At 64.0% G+C, this 23,394-nt stretch overlaps 1 protein-coding gene across 2 annotated transcripts; it reads left to right on the top strand.

Annotated features, from left to right (window-relative positions):
- The first annotated feature begins 2,299 nt into the window (after window positions 1–2,299).
- MELTF (melanotransferrin) lies at window positions 2,300–21,567 on the top strand. Of its 2 annotated transcripts, XM_055315835.1 has the most exons (16): window positions 2,300–2,367; window positions 3,148–3,302; window positions 4,301–4,400; window positions 6,273–6,455; window positions 7,358–7,514; window positions 8,535–8,602; window positions 12,518–12,705; window positions 12,886–13,066; window positions 13,731–13,882; window positions 16,199–16,295; window positions 16,848–17,042; window positions 17,768–17,924; window positions 18,013–18,080; window positions 19,309–19,496; window positions 20,780–20,978; window positions 21,431–21,567. In XM_055315835.1, exons 1-16 carry the CDS (start codon window positions 2,319–2,321, stop codon window positions 21,505–21,507), a joined length of 2,214 nt encoding a protein of 737 aa, XP_055171810.1. In that variant the 5' UTR covers window positions 2,300–2,318; the 3' UTR covers window positions 21,508–21,567. The 2 variants fall into 2 exon arrangements, with proteins under 2 accessions (XP_055171810.1, XP_055171811.1); XM_055315836.1 differs by lacking the exons at window positions 20,780–20,978; window positions 21,431–21,567 and adding an exon at window positions 20,307–20,759.
- The last annotated feature ends 1,827 nt before the right edge of the window (window positions 21,568–23,394 follow it).

The raw sequence follows: 23,394 nt of genomic DNA on the forward strand, positions 1-23,394 counted from the left end.
CCAATTGAGCCACCCAGGTGCCCCAACTTTTCAACCCCTCTTCACTCCACTCCAAGGAAAAAGCATTCTCCCTTTTTCCCTTAAGATCAGCTTTTCTGCTTGTCCTCCTGATAGTCCTTACATCCTCTTTTCCTGTGTCCTTAGTCTCCTTCCTGCATGGGCTACTTGTGCTCTGACTATATGATCAAGTCTCTCCTATAAAAACTTTCTGTTGACTTCAAATCCCCTTGAACCAACGTCTCTCCCCTGCCTTTCTTAAGCTAGGTATCTTTAAGACCTGCCCACTTTCCACTCATTTATAATCATACTTTGTTGACTACCTAATGTGTTCTAGACCTGATGCTAGGCATTGGGCGTGATGGCGGGCAGGACACCACCGCAGCCTCACGGAGTTCAGCCTCCCGGAGTAAGCCTACCTACTTTTAAAGCGGCAAAAGCTTGTTTTCACAAAACTTGCTCAGTATATCCACCATTGATCTTGGTAAATACAGATGTATTAACCCGTCAGCAAGTACGTGGTGGATGATGTCAGGAGTAGGAGTGCAATACCTCATAATAACACATTTACTGCTGCAGATGTTTGCCACTAATATTCTGTAACCTGCCCTTCCAAGTGTCCTCCAAATAAAAATTGTTGGGGCTTGTTCTTAATTAGTCAAAGACATTACAGCTCATGGAAATAGATAAATATAAATCATGGTTTATTGTGATGAAAAAAATATATGAATTTTCCTAAGATTCTGGGTAAAAGAATTGTTCCTATTTTGCTGGCTCATTAGTCCATAACTGTCAACACAGGTTTCTTACCCCCTGTCAAAGGCCCCCTCTTCTTTCTGAGTCCCTAGAAACTATCTTTCATGTCCTCCATCCCATGGTACCTGCTGCTGTTCCTCAGTTTCCTGGCAAGCAAGCTCCATGGTTGGGGCCCGGGGGGCAACCTGAATCCTTGGAGAGCCAGAGCTGTGTGTTTGGCAGAGTAGGGGAGAGCTCTTTGTACCTCGTATTCTGGAATAGAGTTGGGAAGAGAGGTGGTCCCAAAACAGTGTTGTTTAGGTCCCCACGCCTTCTAGGAGTCTCCGTGAAACTAGTTCTTGTTTCTAGAAGGAAGCTCGGAGCCACTCTCCCTCTCCTCAGTGGGAGTCCAGAAAGGGACCAAACTATCCTGTGCCCTTCTCCTCTATAAAGCTCTTTCCAGGGCCCCCGGGTGGCCCAGTGGCTGAGCGGCTGCCTTCGTCCCAGGGCGTGACCCCGGGGTTCTGGGATGGAGGCCCACGTCGGGCTGCCTGCAGGGAGCCTGCTTCTCCCTCTGCCTGGGTCTCTCATGAATAATAAAGCCCACACGTATATATACTGCTCTTTCCGGGTTAAGCGACCGGCCCAGGATCCTCCGTGCCTCCCGGCCGATCCTCCGACCCCAGGTGGCAGGCTGCGGGCCCAAGGCCAGGGTTCCCCGACTCGTCCAGGACCCGGGTGCATGATGTCCTGGGCAGACCCTGCCAGCTGAGGGCCGGCAGAGCGAGGCGGCGGAGTCTCCCTGGGGGGTCACGGTGGGCCCAGGGCTGGGGAGGGCCGCGCGGCCGAGCCGCTGCCTGGACTCTCGGCGTGTGTCCTCCTGGACGGGTCATGTAAAGGCCCGGGGCGCCCAGCGTGGGGGCCGCCGAGGAGGCTTGCTGCTCCGTCCCGGGCCAGGCCTCGCGTCCCCTGGGCCCGGCTGCGCGGCCGGTGCCCTCCGCCCCCCGCCGGGCCCCGTCGCCTGCCGAGTCCCGAGTCAGCGTCGCGTCCCGGGACCCAGAGACCCCGCCGCGGCCCCGCGGCTCTGCGCTCTGCGGCGAGGCCTCCCGGGCGGGCGGGGGCGCCGGGACCACTGACGCCGCGGCCGGACCCGGACCCGGACCCGCTCGGCCCCCTCCCCCCCCGCGGGGCAGGGCAGCCCGGAACGGCGCACACGGGCTCCCGCGGCTCCGGCTTCCTGGGTCCTCGACGGCGCGGGTCAGCCCCGGTGCGGCGGGGGGGGGGGGGGGGAGACCGGGTCAGCCTGGGGTGCGGAGGGGGGGACCAGGTCACCCTGGGGTGCGGCGGGGGGCGGGGGGGGCCAGGACCCGGGTCAGCCTGGGGTGCGCCCTGGGGGCACGGCCGGCAGGGGGCGCAGTGGGCCAGGACCCGGGGCAGCCCCGGGGGCAGCCCGGGGATGGGCACAGCCGGCGGGGGCGGGGACGGGGGCCAGTCCCCGGGCGGGGGCGGGGGCGGGGCGGGGCTCGGCGCGCACTTAAGCGGCGGGGCGGGGGCCTGGCTGCGGGGCCGCGCTGCCCGCCGGCGTCATGAGGGGCCCGAGCGGGGCCCTGTGGGTCCTCCTGGCGCTGCGCACAGGTGAGGCCCGGCCGCGGGGCAGGAGCTGGGGCCCGGCGCCGTCGTCTCAGCCTCCGCGGGGTCCCCAGGCCGCGTCCCCCCGGGCGGGGGCGGGGCCGAGCGCAGCCGGAGGCGCTGGGGGAGTCCAGGGGGCGCCTGGAGGGCTTCCCGGAGGAGGCGGCCTGCGCCGGACCTCGGGACGCGGCGCCTTCGAGCGGCGGAGGCCAGGCGGGCAGGCCCGGAGGGGCGGGGAGCGCGGGGCCGGGAGCGGCCGCGGAGCCCCGAGGGACGTGCGCCCCAGGGCGGTCTCCTGGGCCCTCGCCGCGCCCCCGAGGGAGCCGGGCCGGCTGCGGGGGGCGGGGGGCGCGGGCCGCCCCTTGCGGTCCCAGCTCGCCGTCCCCGAGGGGCCCCGGGACCCAGGGCGAGAGGCCCCAAGAGGGGCGGGAAGGGCCCGGAGCCCACGCGCCGCCCCGGTGCCCCCGGGCCAGAGAGCAGGGCTGGGCTGAGCGCGACCCCGGCCCCTCGGCCCCGGAGCTGCCGCGGCCCCCCCACCCCGGATCTGGGACGCCCCCGTGGCCGCGGTCTTCCCAGGGAAGGGACAGGGCTGGTCGCGGGCTCGCTGTGCACGTCCGCGGGGTGACCCGGGTGGCCGGGGTGCTGGGGCAGCTGGGCATCCTTGTCCTCCCCCCAGCCCTCAGCGGGGCGCAGGTGCGCTGGTTAGGGCAGCTGGGCACCCCGTCCCCCAGCCCTCAGCGGGGCGCAGCTGCGCTGGTTAGGGCAGCTGGGCACCCCGTCCCCCAGCCCTCAGCGGGGCGCAGCTGCGCTGGTGCACCACCTCAGACCCCGAGCAGCGCAAGTGCGGCGACCTGAGCAAGGCCTTTGGAGCCGCCGGGATCCAGCCGCCCGTCGCGTGTGTGCAGGCCCCTTCCGCCGACCACTGCATCCGGCTCCTCGCGGTGAGCGCCCCACCCGCTGGGCCGGGGGGGCGGGGGGGCTCCGACGGGGCACCACAAGGGCTCCATTCACGGCGAGGCCCCGGGTGGCCGGAGTCTCCAGGCAACGGGGCCAGGGCTTCCTGGCCAACCCGTCCCCGCCCAGGTGGGGCCCCGGCACAGTCCTCCCTCCAGGAGAGGCCCCTGCGACAGTGGGGACACTGTCACTGGTCACACACCCACCCGGGAGGGGCCCCGGGGGCGCCAGGAGGGCTGTGCAGTTTCCCAGGAGGGGGCTGGCCGCAGCCCCGGGTGCAGAGAGCGGGGTGCGGGGTGCAGGGAGCAGACAGGTGACCTGGCCCAGCTGGCACTGCCAGTGCGAGCTTGGCCCTCAGGGCCCGACTCCGGGCAAGCGCAGGCCAGGGGGCCTGGGTCCCCTGGCGCTGGGCCCTGACTTCTCTGCAGACCTAGTGCAGCTCCCACGCAGGCCTAGGGCTTGCGTGAGGCTCCACTGCCGGGAAGGCAGGTCCCCCAGCTAGACGCCATGGCGACCCCAGGACGCTGACAGCGTCCTACCATTTGTGTTTTAGGAGAAAAAAAAATGAGGAGGGCATCCATGGGCCTCGGTGTGCGTCCTAGGAAACCTGAGAAACGGGTTAACAGCCGAGTTGGGGCTCAGAAACAGGGAAATGAGGGAGATTCACGGTCTCGCTATGCACCATTTTGTACCATCTGATTTATTCATTCATTTATCCTTAGTGTGTAAAGCCATTAGAAGCCCTAGAAAATTAATAATTTTTAAATGACATAATTAGGAAGCCAAGGCAAGCCTTGAGCTAGGAGAGCTGTCACCTGGGACCTGGTAAAGGGTGAGCCCCCTACTCTCAGGGTGCAGGCTGAGCCAGGGCAGGTGTCCGCGCCAGAGGACCAGGAGGGACGTCCCCGGCAGGCCAGCGGATGGCCCGAGCGGCTGGCCGCGAGCCCCAGGCGGCCGGGCTGGCCTGACCACATGTCCCCGGCAGGCCCGGGAGGCTGACGCCATCACCCTGGACGGAGGAGCCATCTACGAGGCAGGGAAGGAGCATGGCCTGAAGCCCGTGGTGGGCGAAGTGTACGACCAAGGTCAGCGGGCGGAGCGGCCTGGGGGGCGGGAGGCGAAGAGGCTGTCCCTGCAGCCCTCAAGCTGGTCGGTAGCCCTGTCCGAATAGCAGTCCTGGGGTCCAGGCCAGACTGACCTACACAAACCCCCCCCCACTAAGTCTCTCTTGACCCCCCGCTCAGAGCAGGGGTGCCAGAGACACAGAGGGCTGACTCGAGTCTGTTCTTCCTTGCGGGGAGCCCGTCACCCCATAACTTGTAAAGTGGGGAGAGCGGCCCCGGTCCTGCCCCACAGACTAAATGAACCAGCAGGTGCGCACCTGACGCATGGTATGTGCTTAGGACTGGGAGTTCCTTTGCCCCGGTCCCTGCGCCTCACTCCCCATGTGCTCTAACCCGGCTGCCCCTTGGGAACCTCGCCCACGACCTGCACGTGTCCAAGGGCTAGCCCCCGTCACGGCCCGGCTCACTGTCACCTCTAAGGGTCTCCCCTGACCCCTCCCCTGGCCCGAAAGAGCTTCTCTTTCCTGTTTGCCCGGAACTCTGACTCACTCTATCAGGATCCTGTCTTCTGTCCTGTTTTCCCTGTCCCCGGCACAGTGGGCCTCTCGATCAGGGCCTGGTCCTCATCTTTGACACCCCTAGGTCCCTGGTATCCCGCACAGGCGCTCACTTGGCCCCTTGGTGAATGGGTGACTGTCAGGTGGCTCAGGACACAGCCTAGCGCCTGTACTCAAAGGCCAGAGCACACCCTACCTCACTGGCCCTAAACACCACTCTTCCTCTTTAATTAATTCAGCACACTTATTGAGCACCTACTGTATGCCAGGCATGAGCACAGAGTGGTAAGCCCAAGAGAGCAGCCATCAGGTAGTGAACAGATGAACACAAGGAAGCGTAGTTGTGACCGTGGAAGGTGCTGTGAAGGAGGTAGAGCCCACGAGGAGGAAAGGAAGGCATGTGGGGGGACCTACTGGAACGGAGCACTCGGGAAGGCCTCTCGAGGAGGTGGCATTTAACATGGACCCTGACAAGGGCCCCAGGGGGGAAAGAACTTGGGAGGTTCAAGGAACCGGGAAGAAGGGCACGGTGGGTAAATCAAAGGACGGCAGCAGGCCAGGCTGCTCAGGTGGGCAGAGGCTAGCTCGGGGCACGGGACAGAACCCCGGCTTTATTTTCTAGAACTCAACGGCATTCTGATCGTAGGCATCCCACCGCTGTGGGGCGCACAGGGGGCGGGGGGATGCGATGCCCGCTGGTCATCGTCCCCGTAGGTAAATCATCCCCGTCTTGTCTGAATGGCCCTTGCAGGTCCCCTTCAGCCCGGGGAATCTTTTGCAAGGCTGGGGACCCCTGCCCGCCCACATGCACCCCATTCAAGTTTCCAGGTGATTCGGGACCGCACTGCTAGCTCCCCGTACACTCTCGCGCCCCCTCCCTCCTGCCACCTCAGCACCTGTGAGCCCCTCTGCCCATCTGGGTGACGATCCTGCCTGCCCTGCCTGTGCCTCCCACCGCTCCTCTCCCCATGACTGTGGTGCCCTTCCCCTGAAGGGCCTGGACTCGGGAAGACACAGGACTGGGGGCCCCCGTGTCCCCTGCCAGCTGCAGAGCTGCAGCACAGATGCAGACCCAGCTGCAAGTACCGGTGACTGGCAGGGAAAGGGGAGAAAGAGCCTCTCGGGGCGACGTCCACCGCGTGAGACCAGGAGCCTGGGGTCTCGCCATGAGCCATGTGGGTCGTACCCACGCGCTCTCTCGGGAACTGGGAAGCATGCACACACAGGTGTACATCCATGCACACATGCGTGCACACACACACGCATGCACGCACGCCTGTCTTCCCTCTCGGCTGCTCCCCCGCCGCCCTCACGCCTCTCCCGTCCCTCCTTCTAGAGGTCGGCACTTCCTATTACGCCGTGGCCGTGGTCAAGAGGAGCTCCAACGTGACCATCAACAGCCTGAAGGGGGTGAGGTCCTGTCACACGGGCCTCAACAGGACAGCGGGCTGGAACGTGCCCGTGGGCTACCTGGTGGAGAGCGGCCGCCTGTCAGTGATGGGCTGCGATGTGCTCAAGGGTAAGGCTGCCCCGCGGGGGCTCTGCGTGTCCTTCGCCTGCTGCTGCCCCGCCCGCCCTCACAGGGGACTCCCTCAGGCTGTCCTCACAACACACGCAGTGCAGGCGTGCACACACGCACAGGCGCGGTCCACACCAGCCTGCAGACAGGTGCATGCACACACGTGCACACACACAGGCGCGGTCCACACGTGCACATATGCACAGGTGCATGCACACACGCGCACACACGCACAGGCACGGTCCACACGTGCCCGCGGACAGGTGCGGACGTGCCTGCTGCGACAGCACTCAAGGAGGTCAGCTTGAGCCACGGGGCCTGGACGCGTGTCCTCTGGGGTGCCAGGTGCGCGGGGTCGGGGGGCCCACTCCTGCAGGCTCAGAGCCGGGAGGCCGGAGTGGGCCAGGAAGGGGAGCCCCAGTGGGGACCCCGAGCAGGGAGCCGAGCTGGCCCGGGCCATCCTGTTCCCCCTAAGGGCGGCGGGGACTGAGGCGCAGGGTAAATACTTGCCCACGGGGGTCCGTGGGGCCTCGGTGCTGGCGGGGACCCTGAGCCATGAGGCGCCCCCCACCTGGCCCGGGAGGCCTTGTCGCCATCGCCTGCCTTCCCGTGTTGTGAAACACGTGGCCCGTGAGGTCATCATAGTCGCGACGTGGCTATTCCTTTGCCGCCCTCATCGCACGGAGCTGGCCTGGGGGGGCGCGGGGACGGCGGCCTCTGCAGCTCTGGGGACACGGGTGTTCCTCCCCGAGCCACTGTCGGCCCCGCTGCGGCCCACCGCCCCCCCCCGATCCCCCGCAGCCTGCAGGACCCCGCCGGCGGCCTGGGCTGAGCCGTCCGGGGCCTGGGCCCGCCTGTGACTGCCCGGCCTCCCTTCGGGCCTCCCAACCTCCCTCCCGCAGCCGTCAGCGACTACTTTGGGGGCAGCTGCGTCCCCGGGGCTGCAGAGACGGGCCACGCAGACTCCCTGTGCCGCCAGTGCAGGGGCGACGCTGCCGGGGACGGCGTGTGCGACAAGAGCCCCCTGGAGAGATACTACGACTACAGCGGGGCCTTCCGGTGAGGGGCGGGGTGGGGGGACACACAGCGGGCACCAGGCCCCAGGGCAGTGGCGCCCCAGGGCGGTGGCACGGCGGCCGCGGCTCGGCCTGCCCAGTTGGGGGACCCCTGCCCGAGCACCAGCCGGCTTCGCTCCCAGACCCGAACCGCGGAGCACACTTAGGGCCGAGGGCTTCGGAGGAAACGACAGAAACCGCCTTGCCACCCTCCTGTCCTCTCCCTGGTGCCTCGGCCAGCGGGGAGGGAGGCGGGGGGCAGGAGCGCACAAGTCCTGACACCTCGAGCTGGCTGGGCCCCCGATTAGGGCCAGCCCTGCCCTTCGGAGCCAGAGGAGAGTCCCCACCGGCTGGGGGCGGCCGCCGTGGTCCGCAGATGAGGGAACAGGCTCAGCGGGGCCGGTCGGAAGCCTCCGGAGCCCCCGGAGCCGCCTCGGCCTCCGTGTCTCCACCTGGATGCGGGGAGCCTGCCCCGGGTGGGATCCGCGTAAATACGGCGTGGGGCACGGAGAGAAGAGCAGTCCTCGGTCCTACAAGCAGCGACTTGGGCCCCTCCGTCCCAGCCTCGCCCAGTGGGCCTGGGCCTGCCTCCCTCCGGGCAGTGAACCCTGTGGGAGGGAACACAGAAGTCCTGGTCCTTTCCACTCAGGGGCTTGGTGTCGCATGAGACGTCCTGTCCGATCCCCTCCCTCGAGGCCAACTCCTCCTCCAAACACCCTGAGCGTCACAGCTCTTGACAACAGCAGCCGCCCTCGACCCGCTTAGGGCCCGAGGCGGGCTGTGCAGCGTCCACACTGATCATAAAGCCGGTCTCCCTGTGTGCAGCGACTTTCTCCCCCCCACTGTCCAGGTGGTAGAGGCCGGGAGGCCTCCATGACTTGGCGAAGCCCCACAGGAAACAAAGCGGGGACCTAGGCCCTGGGACCACCTGCCCCTCCGACCGCGCCCCCCACGGGCACCCCCGGAACAGAGCTCCAGGGGGCGGATGCGCTGGGCCCGGCGCTCACGGACTCCCCCTCTGCAGGTGCCTGGCGGAAGGGGCAGGGGACGTGGCCTTCGTGAAGCACAGCACGGTGCTGGAGAACACTGACGGTGAGTGCTCCCCGCAGCCCAGCCTAGGCCCTGGAAGTCTCCCCGAAAGGAAGCAGTGGGTCTTAGGAGTGGAGTGCAAGCTGCTCCGGGGGCGGCTCCGCCCTGCTCTGGTTTGGGCTCCGAGTCTCAGCAAACTCTCGCCCGCTCCCACCCCCAGGGAGGTCTTAGTAAATCGGGGCAGTGCTGCGTGTGCATCCATTAGATCGTTGTCATTTAGCATTTTTTATTTTGCAATAATGGAGCTTTGGAAAAGTTGCGAGAATAATTCAAAGAACTCCCATTTTTTTTTTCCAAAGATTTATGTATCTATTTCTTTTAGAGGGTGGGGAGGGGCAGAAGGAGAGGGAGACGGAATCCTCTCTCGAACCTGAGACCATGACCTGAGCCGAAATCAAGAGTCAGACCCTTAACCAACTGAGCCACCCAGGTGCCTGCCCCCCTCATTTATTTGTTATCCAGATTCCGACTTTTAGCATTTGCTGTATTGGATTTATCATCCTTTCTATACTTGCGTATATTCTTTCCTTATCGTTCTTTCCACACCTGAATGTATCGTTTCTGGGGGAGTACATTAGCCTGCAAGGCACTCTTCAATATTTTTAGTGTGTAGCTCCAAAAAAACAAGGAGATGGAGACCTGGCCACCGTATAGTTACCGATTTCAGGAAACGTAACATTGACATAATACTATTATCTAGGGATCCCTGGGTGGCGCAGCAGTTTAGCGCCTGCCTTCGGCCCAGGGCGCGATCCTGGAGACCCGGGATCGAATCCCACGTCAGGCTCCTGGTGCGTGGAGCCTGCTTCTCCCTCTGCCTATGTCTCTGCCTCTCTCTCTCTCTCTCTCTCTCTCTCTCTCTGTGTGTGTGTGACTATCATAAATAAAAAATATTAAAAAATAAAAAAATACTATTATCTAATCTGCAGCCCATATTCCAGATTCATTAACTGTCCCAATTCTGTCCTTCGTAGCAATTTTTGTCAGGACCAAACCTGTGATCACACATGGTTTTTAGTTGTTAGGTCTCTTTACTTTCCTTTAGCTTCTAAGCAGTTTCATAATCTTTCTTTGTTTTTGCGGCATTGACATGTTTGAAGAGTGAGGCCAGTTATTTTATAGAACATCCCCTAATTTGGATTTGCTTAAGGATTATTTATTTCTTTAAATTGGGGTATAATTCACACGCAGCAAAATGCACTCTTTTGGAAATAGAGTTCCATGCGTCTTGCCCAAAACACAGTTAAATAACCACCACCACAATCAAGATGGTGACTGTGCCTGACCTTCCATCCAGAAATCTCCTGATGCTCCCTCATGGCATTCAGCAAACACTTCTGACTATAGTTTTGCCAGTTCAGTAATGTCTGATCATTGTCTTTTTTTTTTATCCTAATCTTTTTTTTATCATGACCTTTATCTTTAAAAGCAGAAGGTCCATCATGTGGTCTGACATTCAAGAAGGCAAACAATATGAACCAGATTTGAAAAAGAGGGAAAAAAAATGATTTGAAAAAGGAGGAAGCACATAAGATTAGCTCCAGAGCAAGATGGTCCTACAAAAATGGGCAGCTGGGACTTGGGTCTCAAGATTAAGCAGAGGAAAATGTTAAAGGTGGAGAAAGAATAGGGATATATTGGGTTAAAATTAGCTCTTTTATTTATTTATTTTAAGGAGGGAGGAGGCAGAAGCCAAGAGAGAGAAAGAATCTCAAGCAGACTCCTGCGGAGTGCAGGGCCCAACGTGGGGCTCGATCCCATGCCCCTGAGATCATGACCTGAGCTGAAATCTAGAGTCAGATGCTTAACCAGCTGAGTCACCCAGGGGCCCCTAAAATTGGCCCTTTTAAAATGTTGATGATGGGGCAGCCTGGGTGGCTCAGTGGTTTGAGCACCTGCCTTCAGCCCAGGGCGTAATCCCGGGGTCCTGGGACCGAGTCCCGCGTCGGGCTCCCTGCACGGAGCCTGCTTCTCCCTCTGCCTGTGTCTCTGCCTCTCTCTCGCTCGCTCTCTCTCTCCATCATGAATAAATAAGTAAAATATTTTTTAAAATTTTTTAAAATTTATTTATTCATGAGTGACAGAGAGAGAGAGGCAGAGACACAGGCAGAGGGAGAAGCAGGCTCCCTGCAGGGAGCCCGACGTGGGACTCAGTCCCAGGACACTGAGATCATGCCCTGAGCCGAAGGCAGATAGATGCTCAACCACTGAGCCACCCAGGGGACCCATGGGGGTTTTGTTTGGAAATAGCTTCAGAGTGAGGAGTTTTCATAACCCCACAAATTATTTTTACCCCTCCTATTTCCTAGCAGAGGCTTATTGTTCTCATTTGACATTTTTTAAAGTCATAAAAATATTGTTGTGTAAGACCATCTGTTGAGTTACAGTCTTAAAATTAGTGTTCTTAATATTCCTATCTGGTGTTGCTATTCACTCTTTCAAATAAATCTGCCTATTATAAATGAGCTTTATGGAAAATTTCCAGAAAGGTGGGAAAAATACTTTAAAATGACAAGTGAAAAAAAAAAAAAAAAAGAAGTCGGATGCAAGGGTCCCCTGGCTGGCTCAGTCCGTGGAACGTGCGACTCTTGATCTTGGGGTCATGAGTTCAAGCCCAATGTTGTGTGTAGAGATTACTTATATAAATAATTTTTTTAAGCAAATTAGGAGCCACCTGGGTGGCTCAGTTATTTGAGCCTTTCTTTGACTTATGATTCTTTTTTTTTTTTTAATTTTTTATTTATTTATGATAGGCACACAGTGAGAGAGAGAGAGGCAGAGACACAGGCAGAGGGAGAAGCAGGCTCCATGCACCGGGAGCCCGACGTGGGATTCGATCCCGGGTCTCCAGGATCGCGCCCTGGGCCAAAGGCAGGCGCTAAATCGCTGCGCCACCCAGGGATCCCTTGACTTATGATTCTGACTCAAGTCATGATCTCATGGGTTGTGAAGTAGAATCCAGTATCAGGGCTCTGTGCTCAGCAGGGAGTCTGCTCAGCACCCACCCCCTACCCAGACTCTCTGTTTCTCTCTCAAATAAATAAATAAATCTTTTATCTTCTTTTTTTTAAGATTTATTTACTTATTCACAAGAGACACAGAGAAAGAGGCAGAGACACAGGCCAAGGGAGAAGCAGGCTCCCTGCTGGGAGCCCAATGTGGGACTCCATCCCGGGACCCCGGGGTCACGCCCTGGGCCAAAGGCAGGCGCTTACCTGCTGAGCCCCACCAGGCATCCCAATAAATAAATATTAAAAAAAAAAAAAAGAAGAAGAAGAAGAAGTAGGATGCAAGAATGCCAATCAGGTGTGTCCTTAACCATGTTAGAAATTGTTAGAAAATAGAAAAAAGGACTTGGGGGAAATGTCCCAGAATATCAGTAGGTGACTATTGGATTAATACATGGGCTGACTTTGGAGAGCCCCCCTTTGCTCTGGGGGGCCGCTCTGGGCCGGTGTGTCCGGCTGGGCCCTGCCCTGGCCCCTGCCCTGCCCTCTGCTCAGAGCCAGATTCAGCGCCCCGGGCAGCAGGGAGCTCCCAGTGCATCCCTCTCTCCCAGCCCAAGCTCCTCGGATTCTCTTCTCTTGACAATGTTAACGCGTAGTCCTGTCCGTCTGTCCCTCCGTCTGCTCCCTCAGAGCCGTGTCCTGGGGAGAAGCTGTGGGGCAGGAGATGCCAGCAACAGTCCCTGGAGACCTGGGGCCCACAGGGCCAGCTCCCGGCCCCTCTGCCTCCTGGGTTCTGGGTCTCAAGCTCCTGGAAGAGGTCACGGCCTCCACGCCCTGGCCTCCGCGGCCCGGCCTCCACTCCCGGCCTCGGCTCCTGGCCTCCACGCCCCAGCCTCCAGGCGGCCGGGCCCTCCCGCAGCCCCCCCCCCACGCACAGATGCTGGCTCACACGGGCTTCCCGTCTCCCCAGGGAGGACCCTTCCGTCCTGGGGCCGGGCACTGCTGTCCCAGGACTTTGCGCTGCTGTGCCGGGATGGCAGCCGGGCTGACGTCACCGAGTGGAGGCGATGCCACCTGGCGCGCGTGCCTGCCCACGCGGTGGTGGTCCGGGCCGACATGGATGGGGGCCTCGTGTTCCAGCTGCTGAACGAAGGCCAGGTAGGTCAGGCGGCCCAGGGGCTGAGCCACAGTCGGGGGACCGGGCGGCTGAGTGACGAGGGGAAGCCCCGGGGGAGACGGAAGGGGGGTGGCGCCTGCCCTGGTCCCCAGAGGGCACAGGAGGGGGGCACTGGCGGCAACCTGGGGGGGGGGAGGCCTCAGCAGCCCCCCGCCCCCCAGCGCCTGTTCAGCCAGGAGGGCAGCAGCTTCCAGATGTTCAGCTCCGAGGCCTACGGCCAGAAGAACCTGCTCTTCAAAGACTCCACCTCGGAGCTGGTGCCCATCGCCACGCAGACCTACGAGGCCTGGTTGGGCCGCGAGTACCTGCACGCCGTGAAGGGTCTCCTCTGTGATCCCAACCGTACGTCCGCCTGTATCGGGTCCCAGCGGCGCAGCCCGGCGTCTCTGGGGAGGCCGGTGGCAAAGGACACTCACCCCAGGGGCAGTGCCCCTTGGCCTCCGCGAGAACCAGTTGCTTCCACCTCCTGCTTCTGGGGGTCTGGGGAGGAGGCTGCTCCCGAGTTGCATGGGCTGCTGTATCCCCGATGCCCCATATGCTCCAAGGGGTGGGATCCAGACCACCTGGGACCATCTCGGGGAGAGGCCCTTACCCTCCACGCGGAGCTTGGCAGATCCCAGCACGCTCTCCACTCAGTGCCTCACTCCTCCTCCTCCGACCCCGCAGCCAAGGCCCTGGCTCAGGCGTTGACCATTGCAGTGGTCTACAGATGGGCCTCCCGCCCCCTGCCCCCTGCAGCCAGGGAAGTGCCATGACCCTCCGTTAGACACGCGACAGCCACGATCTGCCTCAGGCCCCCTCATGGCCCCTGAAAGAGGCACAGTCCTCCCCTTTCTGTAAGAGGAAACAGGCTCAGAGCGTCAGACAACTCCGTCCAGCCGGGGGTGCGGGTGGGGAACCAGGACTTCCGACGGGTCCTACGAGCTCCTGGGCCACAGGCCCCACCTCACGGGCCGTGCTCGGGGCAGCCCCTGCAGCAGGCAAGTGACTGCAGCTCCGCACGCAGGCCTGCCCCACTACCTGCGTTGGTGTGTGCTGTCCACTCCTGAGATCCAGAAGTGTGGAGACATGGCCGTGGCCTTCAGCCGGCAGCGGCTCAAGCCAGAGATCCAGTGCGTGTCGGCCGAGTCTCCCCAACACTGCATGGAAAGGATCCAGGTGGGGGCCGCGCCCGGACGGGCAGTGGCAGTGCCGGGCCCTTCGCCAGTCTCCCTCCGAGCCCCCTGGTCTAAAGCAGACAGCAGCCTGGGCAGGAGTGTCCTGGGACAACCCCACGGAGAAGAGGGGAGGAGGAAGGACTGGTAGGGGCCAGCCCCCCAACCCGGGGCAGGGCGGGTGGGGCATGCGGAGAGGGGGACGACTGCTTCCTTTCAGGGGTCCAGGAACCCTTCCTTGCTGAGCGGGGGAGGTAAGGAAGCTTCCAGCTCTTGGGTTGGGCCCAGGTCATGATCTCAGGTGAGACGGAGCCTTGTGCTGCCCCTTCTCTTAAGAGGAAGGAAGCTGAGGCTGGCCAGCGAGGCCTTCAGTGGCAGGCCTGGAGCACACCGTACCCTGCTGTCTCCCATTGTGTCCCGTCCTTGCCTTTGTCTCTAAGCTGTCACAGCCTGGCCCGTGGCCTTGGTCCGGCTCCCACTAACATGCTCCCCACTGGGAGTTAAGAGCACTTGCCCTGCTGGAGGCCCCTGCAGCTCGCCCTGCTTCGCTTCTCCGCCTAGGGGTTGGGACCAGGACTTGAACCTGGCCCTGGGGTGCTGCCGTCAGGGCGCTGCCAGGCTCGCGGGGGTCCTGGCAGCCCCTGGGTTCCTGGGCTCCTTCTTCCTCTTTGTTTCTTTTTAAAGATTTTATTTATTTTTTTAATTTAAAAAAATTTTTTTAATATTTTATTTATTTATTCATGAGAGACACACAGAGAGAGGCAAAGACACAGGTAGAGGGAGGAGCAGGCTCCATGCAGGTAGCCCGATGCGGGACTTGATCCCGGGTCTCCAGGCTCACCCTGGACCGCAGGCGGTGCTAAGCCGCTGAGCCACCCGGGCTGCCCCTTATTTATTTTTCTTAGAGAGCGAGAATATGGGCGGGGGGAGAGACTCTCAAGCAGACTCCTCACTGAGCCCCGCACGAGGCTCCGTCTCACCTGAGGTCACGACCTGGGCCCAACCCAAGACCTGGAAGCTGAACCAGCCGCACCACCCAGACTCCCTCCTCCCTTAAGAGCAAGTCGGTAGGGCCTGTGGTCAGGAGCCCTTCTCCGGGCCACCCCCAAGTGCAGGCCATGCCAGTGCCCCTCAGGAATGTCCACGCTGCCCCAGTCAGGCAGCCCGTGGATGCTGAGGAATAGCAGGAGCCAGGATCGGGGCAGATGACGCCCCGGGCGTGCGATGCCGTGTGCCACACGCTGTGCTAAGACTTCCCGTGGACCCTTCACTTACCTGCACGGGGCCCTGGGGGCGGGTGTGATCACCGTCAGGTGTGGAGGCTGAAGCTGGGAGAAGCAACCCGCCCCCGGGTGCCCCGGCTCAGGGTAGGGGGGCTGCTGGGGCGGGGTGGACGCGGCTGGAATGGGGGAAGGGAGAGGAGACAGGGTGGGCCGCCCCGTGGAGTGGCTGGGTCACAGGGTTCGGCACCTGCAGGCGAGGGGACGGCTCCTTAGACGGCTCTGGGCACAAACAATGGGCCGGGGCGCTGCCAGCCAAACCCCAGCCACAGGCTCAGACACGCTGGCTCCCAAGGCTCCGGCAGGCACCCAGTGGCTCGACCCCCCGCAGCCACCAGCCCCAGAGGCCCAGGAAGGGAGCGGCCGCTGACTGGGTCCCGGGTGGGGTCCTGGGTCCGGGGGGGGGCAGGAGCGGCCCCTCACGCGGCCCCAGACGCGGCCCCTCCAGGCTCAAGGACCCGCGCCGCTGCCTATTACCGCGGCCGCGGACCTCGCAGCCTCATGCTGGGCCTGAGCAGCGTGGGGCACCTGCCTGGGCGCGGGCGTCCCCCCGCTGCACGCCTCCCCTGGGGCCTGGACGCTGCAGCCCCTCTTCGGGCCCAGGGGCCTCCTACCCAGAGGCTCCAGGATGAGGCGGTGGAGTGGAGCGTGGGAGATGCGGGGAACTCCAGGAGGACGGGGGGGGGGGGGGGGGGCGGAGGGGGCCACACCTGGGGCCGAGCTCTGACCACTAAGCCGCGGCCTCCTGAGATGTGGCCGGTCGCACAGCCGCTGCTTGCGTACACACTCGGCGCACACGTCCTGCGCCCGGGCTGGGGGTGCCGTCTGGGCCCCGGGCGCTGGCCTGAGGACCCCCCACCCAGGCGTGAGCCCCGGGAGGGCGCAAGAGTTTGCTGGGAGCAGGGCCTGGGGGCAGGCGATAGCGGCCTGCGTCCCTCGGGGGACTCCCGAGAAGCACCTCTCCCGCCCGCACCTGGGGGGCTCCCCGGGGCGAGCACCAGCACCCTCTCTGGTCTGTGACCTCTCGATGTGTCCCTCAGGCCAGGCAGATCGACGCCGTGACCCTGAGGGGTGAAGACACCTACCTGGCAGGACAGAAGCACGGCCTGGTGCCAGCGGCGGGGGAGCGCTATGCCCGTGAGTGCGGTGGCCGCTTCCTGCACATGCCTGGGCCTCGGGCCTCGTAGGCCGCGTGCGCCTTCTCCGGTGTCCTTGGCTGTGTGACGGCCCCTTGCAATTATAAAGACCCCGTAGCGGCCGCGCTGGGCCACCCGGAGCAGGCGAGCATGTGGCCGCCCCAGCAGGTGCCTCCCCAGGCTGCGGCCCAGCCGTCGAGGCTCCAGGGAGGGCCCAGCCCCCTCCACGTGGTGACCTCAGGGACCCCCCCCCCCCGGATGTGGCAAGTCCTAGGGCTTAGGAAAGCTGCTCCTGCGGGAGGTGAGAGAAGTCCCACCAGGGTGTCAGGAAGGACAGGCCCTCGGGGAGGAGCGTCAGGATGGAGGCTGGCGGAGACGGAGCCGAGGGCTGGGGCAGCCCTGGGGACCAGACAGGCCGGAGCCCATGGCAGAGCCCACACGGCCGCAGCTCCGTGGCAGGAGCCACTGAGGGGCAGGGTGAGGGTGGCAGGGGTCCCTTGCACCGAGGCCCGGGGAGCACGACCGGGGCCTCACTGGCGTCCCCTCCTCGCAGCGGACGACACGAGCAGCTCATACTTTGCCGTGGCCGTGGTAAAGCGGAACAGCTCGGATGCCTTCTCCCTGGACGAGCTGCGGGGCAGGCGCTCGTGCCACCCGGGCTTGGGCAGCCCCGCGGGCTGGGACATCCCCGTGGGCGCCCTGCTGCGGAGGGGCTTCCTCCGGCCCAGGGACTGCGACGTCCTCACAGGTACCGCGGCCGCAGGGACGCACCCGGGCCAGCTCCCTCCGGGGTCCGCGGGGCTGCGGCCAGGGCCGGGGCCAGAGGCGAGGGCCGGGCCGCCTGTCCCCACGGAATCCACACGGCAGCCCCCCTCCTGGGAGGGGGCCAGTGTCCCCTGCTCTACAGAGGGGGAGCTGGCTGCAGGGGGTGTGAGGGGCCCTGCAGGGTCACCTCCCGGCGCGGGGCTGTCCCTGTGTCCCAGCAGCCCCGGGCCGCCACCTGCACAAGTGCCGAGGAGACGCGCTTGCCAGGCAGCCGCCACATGCCGCCCCCGGGCTCCCCGCGTGCTAAGTCACATGCAGTCGTGGGGAGAGAGAGGCAGCAGGAAGCTGGCACATCCTGGGCTGACTGTGCGCGCACCTCTGTCCCGTCTGGCACCTCACAAAAAACCCACGTTTCTTCCTACCCACCTCGGCGAGCACCCAGACAGGGAGCGTTAGGGCTGCTCTCCCACTCCCACACAGAGTAGCTTACAGGTAGTGAGCTCCCCATTCCCGAGGGAGCCCAAGGGAGGGCTGGCCGACCACCAGCGGGGGCCGCCCATGGGGTTTGTGTCCAGACAGCCTCCACGTGCCCGCCGTCCCCGCAGTCACCGAGGAGAGGTGCGCCGCTGCGCTGGGGGGAGCGGGTGGGTGGGCGCAGGGCCCACGGCCCCCCGCGGCCCCTGACCCAGCACCCCCACCCCACCCCAGCTGTGAGCCAGTTCTTCAGCGCCAGCTGCGTGCCTGTCAACAACCCCAAGAACTACCCGGCCTCGCTGTGCGCGCTCTGCGTGGGGGACGAGCGCGGCCGCAACAAGTGTGTGGGCAGCAGCCAGGAGAGGTACTACGGCCACCAAGGCGCCTTCAGGTATGCGACCCAGTGGGTGGGCTGGGCCCGCTCGCAGCCCGGGGCCCCCGCCGCCCCCGCCACCCCCACCTCGGCCTCCCGCCCGCAGGTGCCTGGCTGAGAGCGCGGGGGACGTGGCCTTCGTCAAGCACACGACCGTCTTTGACAACACAAATGGTAGGTGCGGGCGCCGGGCCAGTCTCGGGGGCCCGCCAATGTGACCTGGCCCCAGCCTCCCAGGCACCCTCGGGCGGAGCAGGCCGCGGGCCGCGCCCGCTGGGGGACTCTTTAGGGTCTTCACTGCTCTAGAGACCAGAGTCTCCATCCCCCCGAATGGTAGAAACGCCACCTCCGTCGGGTGGGAGGCGGCCCTGCTGGGGCATCTCCGCACAGTTCCCCGCGCAGCCCCCGGCACAGCCCCGTCCCCCCCCACCCGGGGTGCCTTCCCTTCTCTGGAGTCACCTTCCCGGGCACCCCCTGGGAGAAGAGCCCCGAATCCCTCTGCCCCGGGCCCCCAAGCCCACACCTGGTCCTACGGGGTGCCTCATCCCCTCGCAGCGCCTACGCCCTCTTGAAGACCAGAGGCTGTTTGCTTCCAGCACCTCCCAGTCGCTCCTTCTCTGTGCCCCGCCCCCAGCCAGGCTCTGAACCCCCGACACTGGGGGTCCAGTCTTCTGCACTCAGAACTGCCCCCAGAACCTCAGGGCAGGAAGGCACCTTGTGCCCTGGTGGCGGGGAGGGGCTCAGCGGTTCAGCCCCTGCTTTCAGCCCAGGGCCTGATCCTGGAGACCCGGGATCGAGTCCCACATCGGGCTCCCGGCGTGGAGCCTGCTCCTCCCTCTGCCTGCGTCTCTGCCTCTCTCTCTCTCTCTCATGAATAAATAAATAAAATAAAACTTAAGAAAGAAAACCCCACAGATTCCTGGGCCCCACCCCTAGACCTGCCTTTGAAACTGCCATCTCACAACTTGATGTTGTACCTCGTCCAGTTTGAGAACTTGGGCTGTTGGGGGAAGAGGTCAGCCACCTTCAGAAGCCCCCCCACACCTCAGGTCCAAGACCTGGAATACACAGTTGGGGCTCTGGGCCTGGGAGGGATTAAGAGTCTCAGTTTTCCCTCCTGTGAAATGGGGGTGACCATGCTTATGTGACGTTACTGTCTTGAGGACAGAGCAGGTGCCCGTGAAGTACCTGCCCTGTTACAGGTACTGCCTCTTTCCTCCAGCGGCGGCTCCTCCCAGGGTCATGGCCCTGCTGGGTCCGCTGGTCCTGGCCTAGAGCAGAGCAGCTGGGGCATGGAGTTGGGAGCTGGCCAGGCATTGCCACCTCTGCCCCGGCAAGGATCTGGGGATCCAGGAGCAGAGCGGCTTGTGTCTTCCCCTGTCGCTCTGCTCCATCCCCTCAGGCCACAACTCTGAGCCCTGGGCTGCTGGGCTCAGGTCCGAGGACTATGAGCTGCTGTGTCCCAACGGGGCCCGGGCCGAGGTGTCCCAGTTCGCAGCCTGCAATCTGGCCCAGATACCCCCCCACGCCGTCATGGTCAGGCCAGATACCAACGTCTACGCCGTGTACGGGCTGCTGGACAAGGCCCAGGTGAGCCGGGGCGGGGCGACGGCACCGGGGGGTGGGCGGTGAGGTGACCCAGGGCCCTGTGCCTCGGTTTACCTGAAACAAACCGGGGAGGCCTGGGGGAAAGTTCTGAGGTTTTCACTTCGTCAGGCCTCTCCTCCAGCTCTCCCTCCGTGTCCGCGCCATCCCCCCTCAGCGGCCAGTTCTCACCAAGCTACAAGCGTGCTGTGGTCTCTGCCATCCTTAAAAAACAAAAACAAAGGAGCGCCCTCTTGGTTCCACATCCTATAGTGGCCGTGACCCCCCCCTTAGAGCAAGGCTCCTTCGGGAGTCCCCTCTCGAGTGTCACGGGCTCCCCTCGGGTCCCTCCGCTCCAGACGGGCCCTCACCAGCGCTCGAACTGCCCCGAGCAGCGCAGTGGCCCGTGGGGCTGAGTCCCATCACCTCCCTGACCCCTAGCAGCACTGGCCCCAGCTCCCACCTGCCAGAGGAGCTTCCCCCCACCCCGTTCCAGGTCCACACCTGCCTGGGGCTCCTCCCAGGCATCTGTAGCTACCCCTCCCGTGCCCCCTGCCCCCACGGCCTCCCCACCGCCCCCGAGCGCCCCTGGGCTCAGTCCTACACCCTCTTCAACTGTCCGTGCCCTCCGGTTGACATCACCCAGCCCCGGGCCCTTAACAGCCGTCTGTGTGTTGACGTCGTCGGCCCTGCCGTCACCCCCCCCCCCCCGTGTGGAGAGCTGCCCACCCGACTGCCCGGAGTGGCCGCCTCAGACTTCCCGTTTCCTCAGAGGCCCTCCTGAGCTCCTGTCTTTCTTTCATGGCCTACATCTAGTCCACCTGCAGATCCTGGGAGCTGCACGCACACCTGGAAGGGCCCAGACTCCAACAATAGGGCCCCTGGTTCCCGACCGCCGGGGCCCCACCTCTTCACATCCCCTCCTCTCTCCCATCCGTCCCCGCCCCCCCAAGTGATAGGTGATGTGGGGAAGAACTTTGTGTCCGTGCACGTTTTCCTGGGAAGAAGGCCGACCTGGCATCAGATATTGGAGCGTCTGTGAGCCCCCAAAGGCCTGATGGCCACTTGGACCCCTCATACTGTGGCACTACCATCGTCTCGTTACTCCAAGTCCCTTTGATGCCAGCTTGAGCTGACTGGTCGGGCTTAGGGTTTCCAGTCGGCCCTGGTGCCCCGAGGTCCCCTGCTCCTGGGTTCACTGTCTGTAGAGCCCCGCGTGGCAGCCAGCAGCTCCTGCGTGAGCCCTGTTGAGGCCGGAGGAAAAGCAGGTCTGCCTGTGGTACTTTCAGGACCTGTTTGGAGATGATCACAATAAGAACGGGTTCAGGATGTACGACTCCTCCAACTATCACGGCCAAGACCTGCTCTTCAAGGATGCCACCACCCGGATGGTGCCTGTTGGGGAGAAGGCCACGTACCGAGACTGGCTGGGCCCTGACTACGTGGCAGCTCTGGAGGGGATGCTGTCTCAGCAGTGCTCAGGCGCAGGTAGGGCCTGGCTGCCGGGTGGGCAGGTTCACGCCTCACAGGGGAAGAGAAGGTGCCCCGCGAGCCCGCGTCCCGCCCCACAGCATCCCTCCCAGCCTTCCACCTCAAATCCTCGAGTGCAGGGGGGATGCTCCGGGGGGTTACCGACCCTCGAGGTGAGGCGGGGGGTGGGGAAGGGGGTGGAGGGTGGTGAGGACAGGGAACACCACAGACAGTAGAAGCCGGGCCTGTGTGACCCGGATGGACCTGGATCCAGGCTGTCGGTGCCAGACGTGGCGCGGAGAGATTATGGCAGCTGCACAGATACACCGGGAGGCGCATTTTGAAAGGAAAGGGTCCGCGGGGAAGCAGGGCAAAGAGCAGTGGTGCTGGGGCAGACAGGGAGGCCGGGCGTGGGGCGGGAGGCGCTGCGGGGGCTCCGAGGCCCTGAGCGCCTGTGCTTGGTCCCCCAGCGGCCCCCCGGCTGTCCTCGCCGCTGCTGCCTCTCCTGCTGGGCCTCCCCGCGGGCCTCCTGCACCCCGGCCTCTGACGCCGCCGCCCGCCAAGCCTGGCCCTCGGGCCCTTCCCAGACGCCACCAGGGACCGCGAGGTGGCTGAGGACGGAGGGGCCCCGAGCGGGTGGGCGCCAGGGAGCCCAGCCCCCATGTCCCCTCCCCGCCCCGAGGCCCACAGGTGCCTCCCGCCCCGCCCCCGCCGGGCAAGGGCCAGTCCCCCAGGGACCGGGCTTCCGCGGCCTCCCTGCCCAGGGCCATCCCCTGCTGTCCCCTTCCCCTCGTCAGGGCCCCCCCCCCCCGCCACCGGCCTCCCCCCTGGGACGCGGGCTCTGTCCCGGGGCAGCCACCGGGGAGCGGGGCCCACGCAGCGCCGCCCTCTGCCCGTCTGTGGCGCTGGCCACAGGGCACCCGGGTATGTGGGGCCAGGGGGGCCGGGCTGACCACGGGGCTAAGGCCCCAGGGGGTCCTCCGACAGGCCCCGCTCCCCAGGGCGCACCCCTCCTGATCATCCGTCTCGGCGCCCTGGGGCCCCCACGACTCCTCGGCCACCCCCGCGCCCCCAGCAGAGCGGGTGCCTCCCGATGGGGCCCGGCCTTGAGGACCGCCCAGGGAGCCCTGGAGCAGGGCCCAGGCCCCCGAGGCCGCAGCGGCCCTGGGAAGAGCCGGGGTGGGGGGAGGCCTCGGCCGGTGGGCAGCAGCGGGGAGTCCCCCCACCCCCGGTCGAGCAGGGGAAGAGCCGCCTTCCCCCCTGGAGACAGGGTGCCCGTTTGGCCACGGCTGTCTGGGGAGCCAGGAAAGTTTCCAGAACTGCCAGCGCTGCCTTTGAATTCTCCCCGAGAAACGAGAAGCAGGACCGGGAGCAGGCCGCCCTCGCAGCAGCCCGGAGCCGCGTGGGCCTGGAGCTATTTGCGTCTCGGTCTGCGGGGGCCCTGGGGACGCCGATGACAGGCCGGCTCCTGGCGCTTCGCCCCCGTCCACGCCGACGACACCCCCGGCTCCCCACCGAGGAGGCCCTTGGCAGCGTCCTGGCCGCGGTCCTGCCACCGAGGAGGCCCCGCCCCCACACCGGGAGCCGCAGGCCGCCCACCGCCCGCACGCGAGGGCGCAGCCAGGCTTGTACCCTCTTCCCCGCAGGGAGCCAGTGACTCTCGGACCTGAGGATCCTTTGATTCTTTTTCTTTAAGGGAGATTTATGCGGCGGGGGGGGGGGGGGTGCTGGGGCCCGTGTGCGGCCAGGTGTGCAGCGGCGGCCGTGAGCCACGGGAAGAGCGGCCTGCGGATGCCAGCTTTCCGGGGGACAGCGCAGGACCCCCGCCGTGTTAGTGCAAATAAAAGATAAAGAGACGCTGGTTGGTCAGTTGTGCTTTTTTGCAGTTTTATGGTTTTATTAACACAAGTATGACACGCACATAAGCCGTCTGTTGGTCTTCCTCGCTACGCAGCCTGGCTGGGACTGGTGGCTCCGGCGGCCTTGGGCCCTGGGACGTGTGGCGCCTCAGCCGCGCTTCAAGCTCCCTGAGCGGTACCCTAGGAACCTCCGGAAGCCTCTGGGCGGCTGCACGTGCTGTTTTCTCATCGCTCCCGTGACCCACGTTGGGCACCAAGATCTGGCCCTTGAATCCCCTATTGTCAGTGCCTCGGGGTTTCCGCCAGTTGTGCCCGATTTTGACACAGCGGTGTGTCTGGTGCCCGAATTTCTAGGTCCTCTTCTCCACGATCCTGGGCTTCACCGGAGGGCAGAGGGCCGAGGGCGGCCGCGATGCCCAGCAATCGATGGCTGCACCCGCAAGAGCTGGTTGGCTTTTTAAATAAAACCAAAGAACCCGGAACCTGCTGAGGCTTGGACCCTGGGAGAAACTCGGCGCCGCTGGTCTTGGGGGGAAGCCGGCCCGGCCCTGCTCGGGGCCCTGCTCCAGGCCTCC

This window comes from Nyctereutes procyonoides, unplaced genomic scaffold, assembly GCF_905146905.1.
Source record: "Nyctereutes procyonoides isolate TBG_1078 unplaced genomic scaffold, NYPRO_anot_genome, whole genome shotgun sequence".
Classification (NCBI taxonomy): domain Eukaryota; kingdom Metazoa; phylum Chordata; class Mammalia; order Carnivora; family Canidae; genus Nyctereutes; species Nyctereutes procyonoides.

Excerpts from the sequence above, each read along its gene's own strand:
- MELTF (XM_055315835.1), top strand. The coding sequence starts at position 2,319 with ATGAGGGGCCCGAGCGGGGCCCTGTGGGTCCTCCTGGCGCTGCGCACA. Across the intron at positions 19,497-20,779 it reads GGCTGCTGGACAAGGCCCAG|GACCTGTTTGGAGATGATCA; the intron begins GTGAGCCGGGGC and ends TGGTACTTTCAG. Across the intron at positions 20,979-21,430 it reads TCAGCAGTGCTCAGGCGCAG|CGGCCCCCCGGCTGTCCTCG; the intron begins GTAGGGCCTGGC and ends TTGGTCCCCCAG.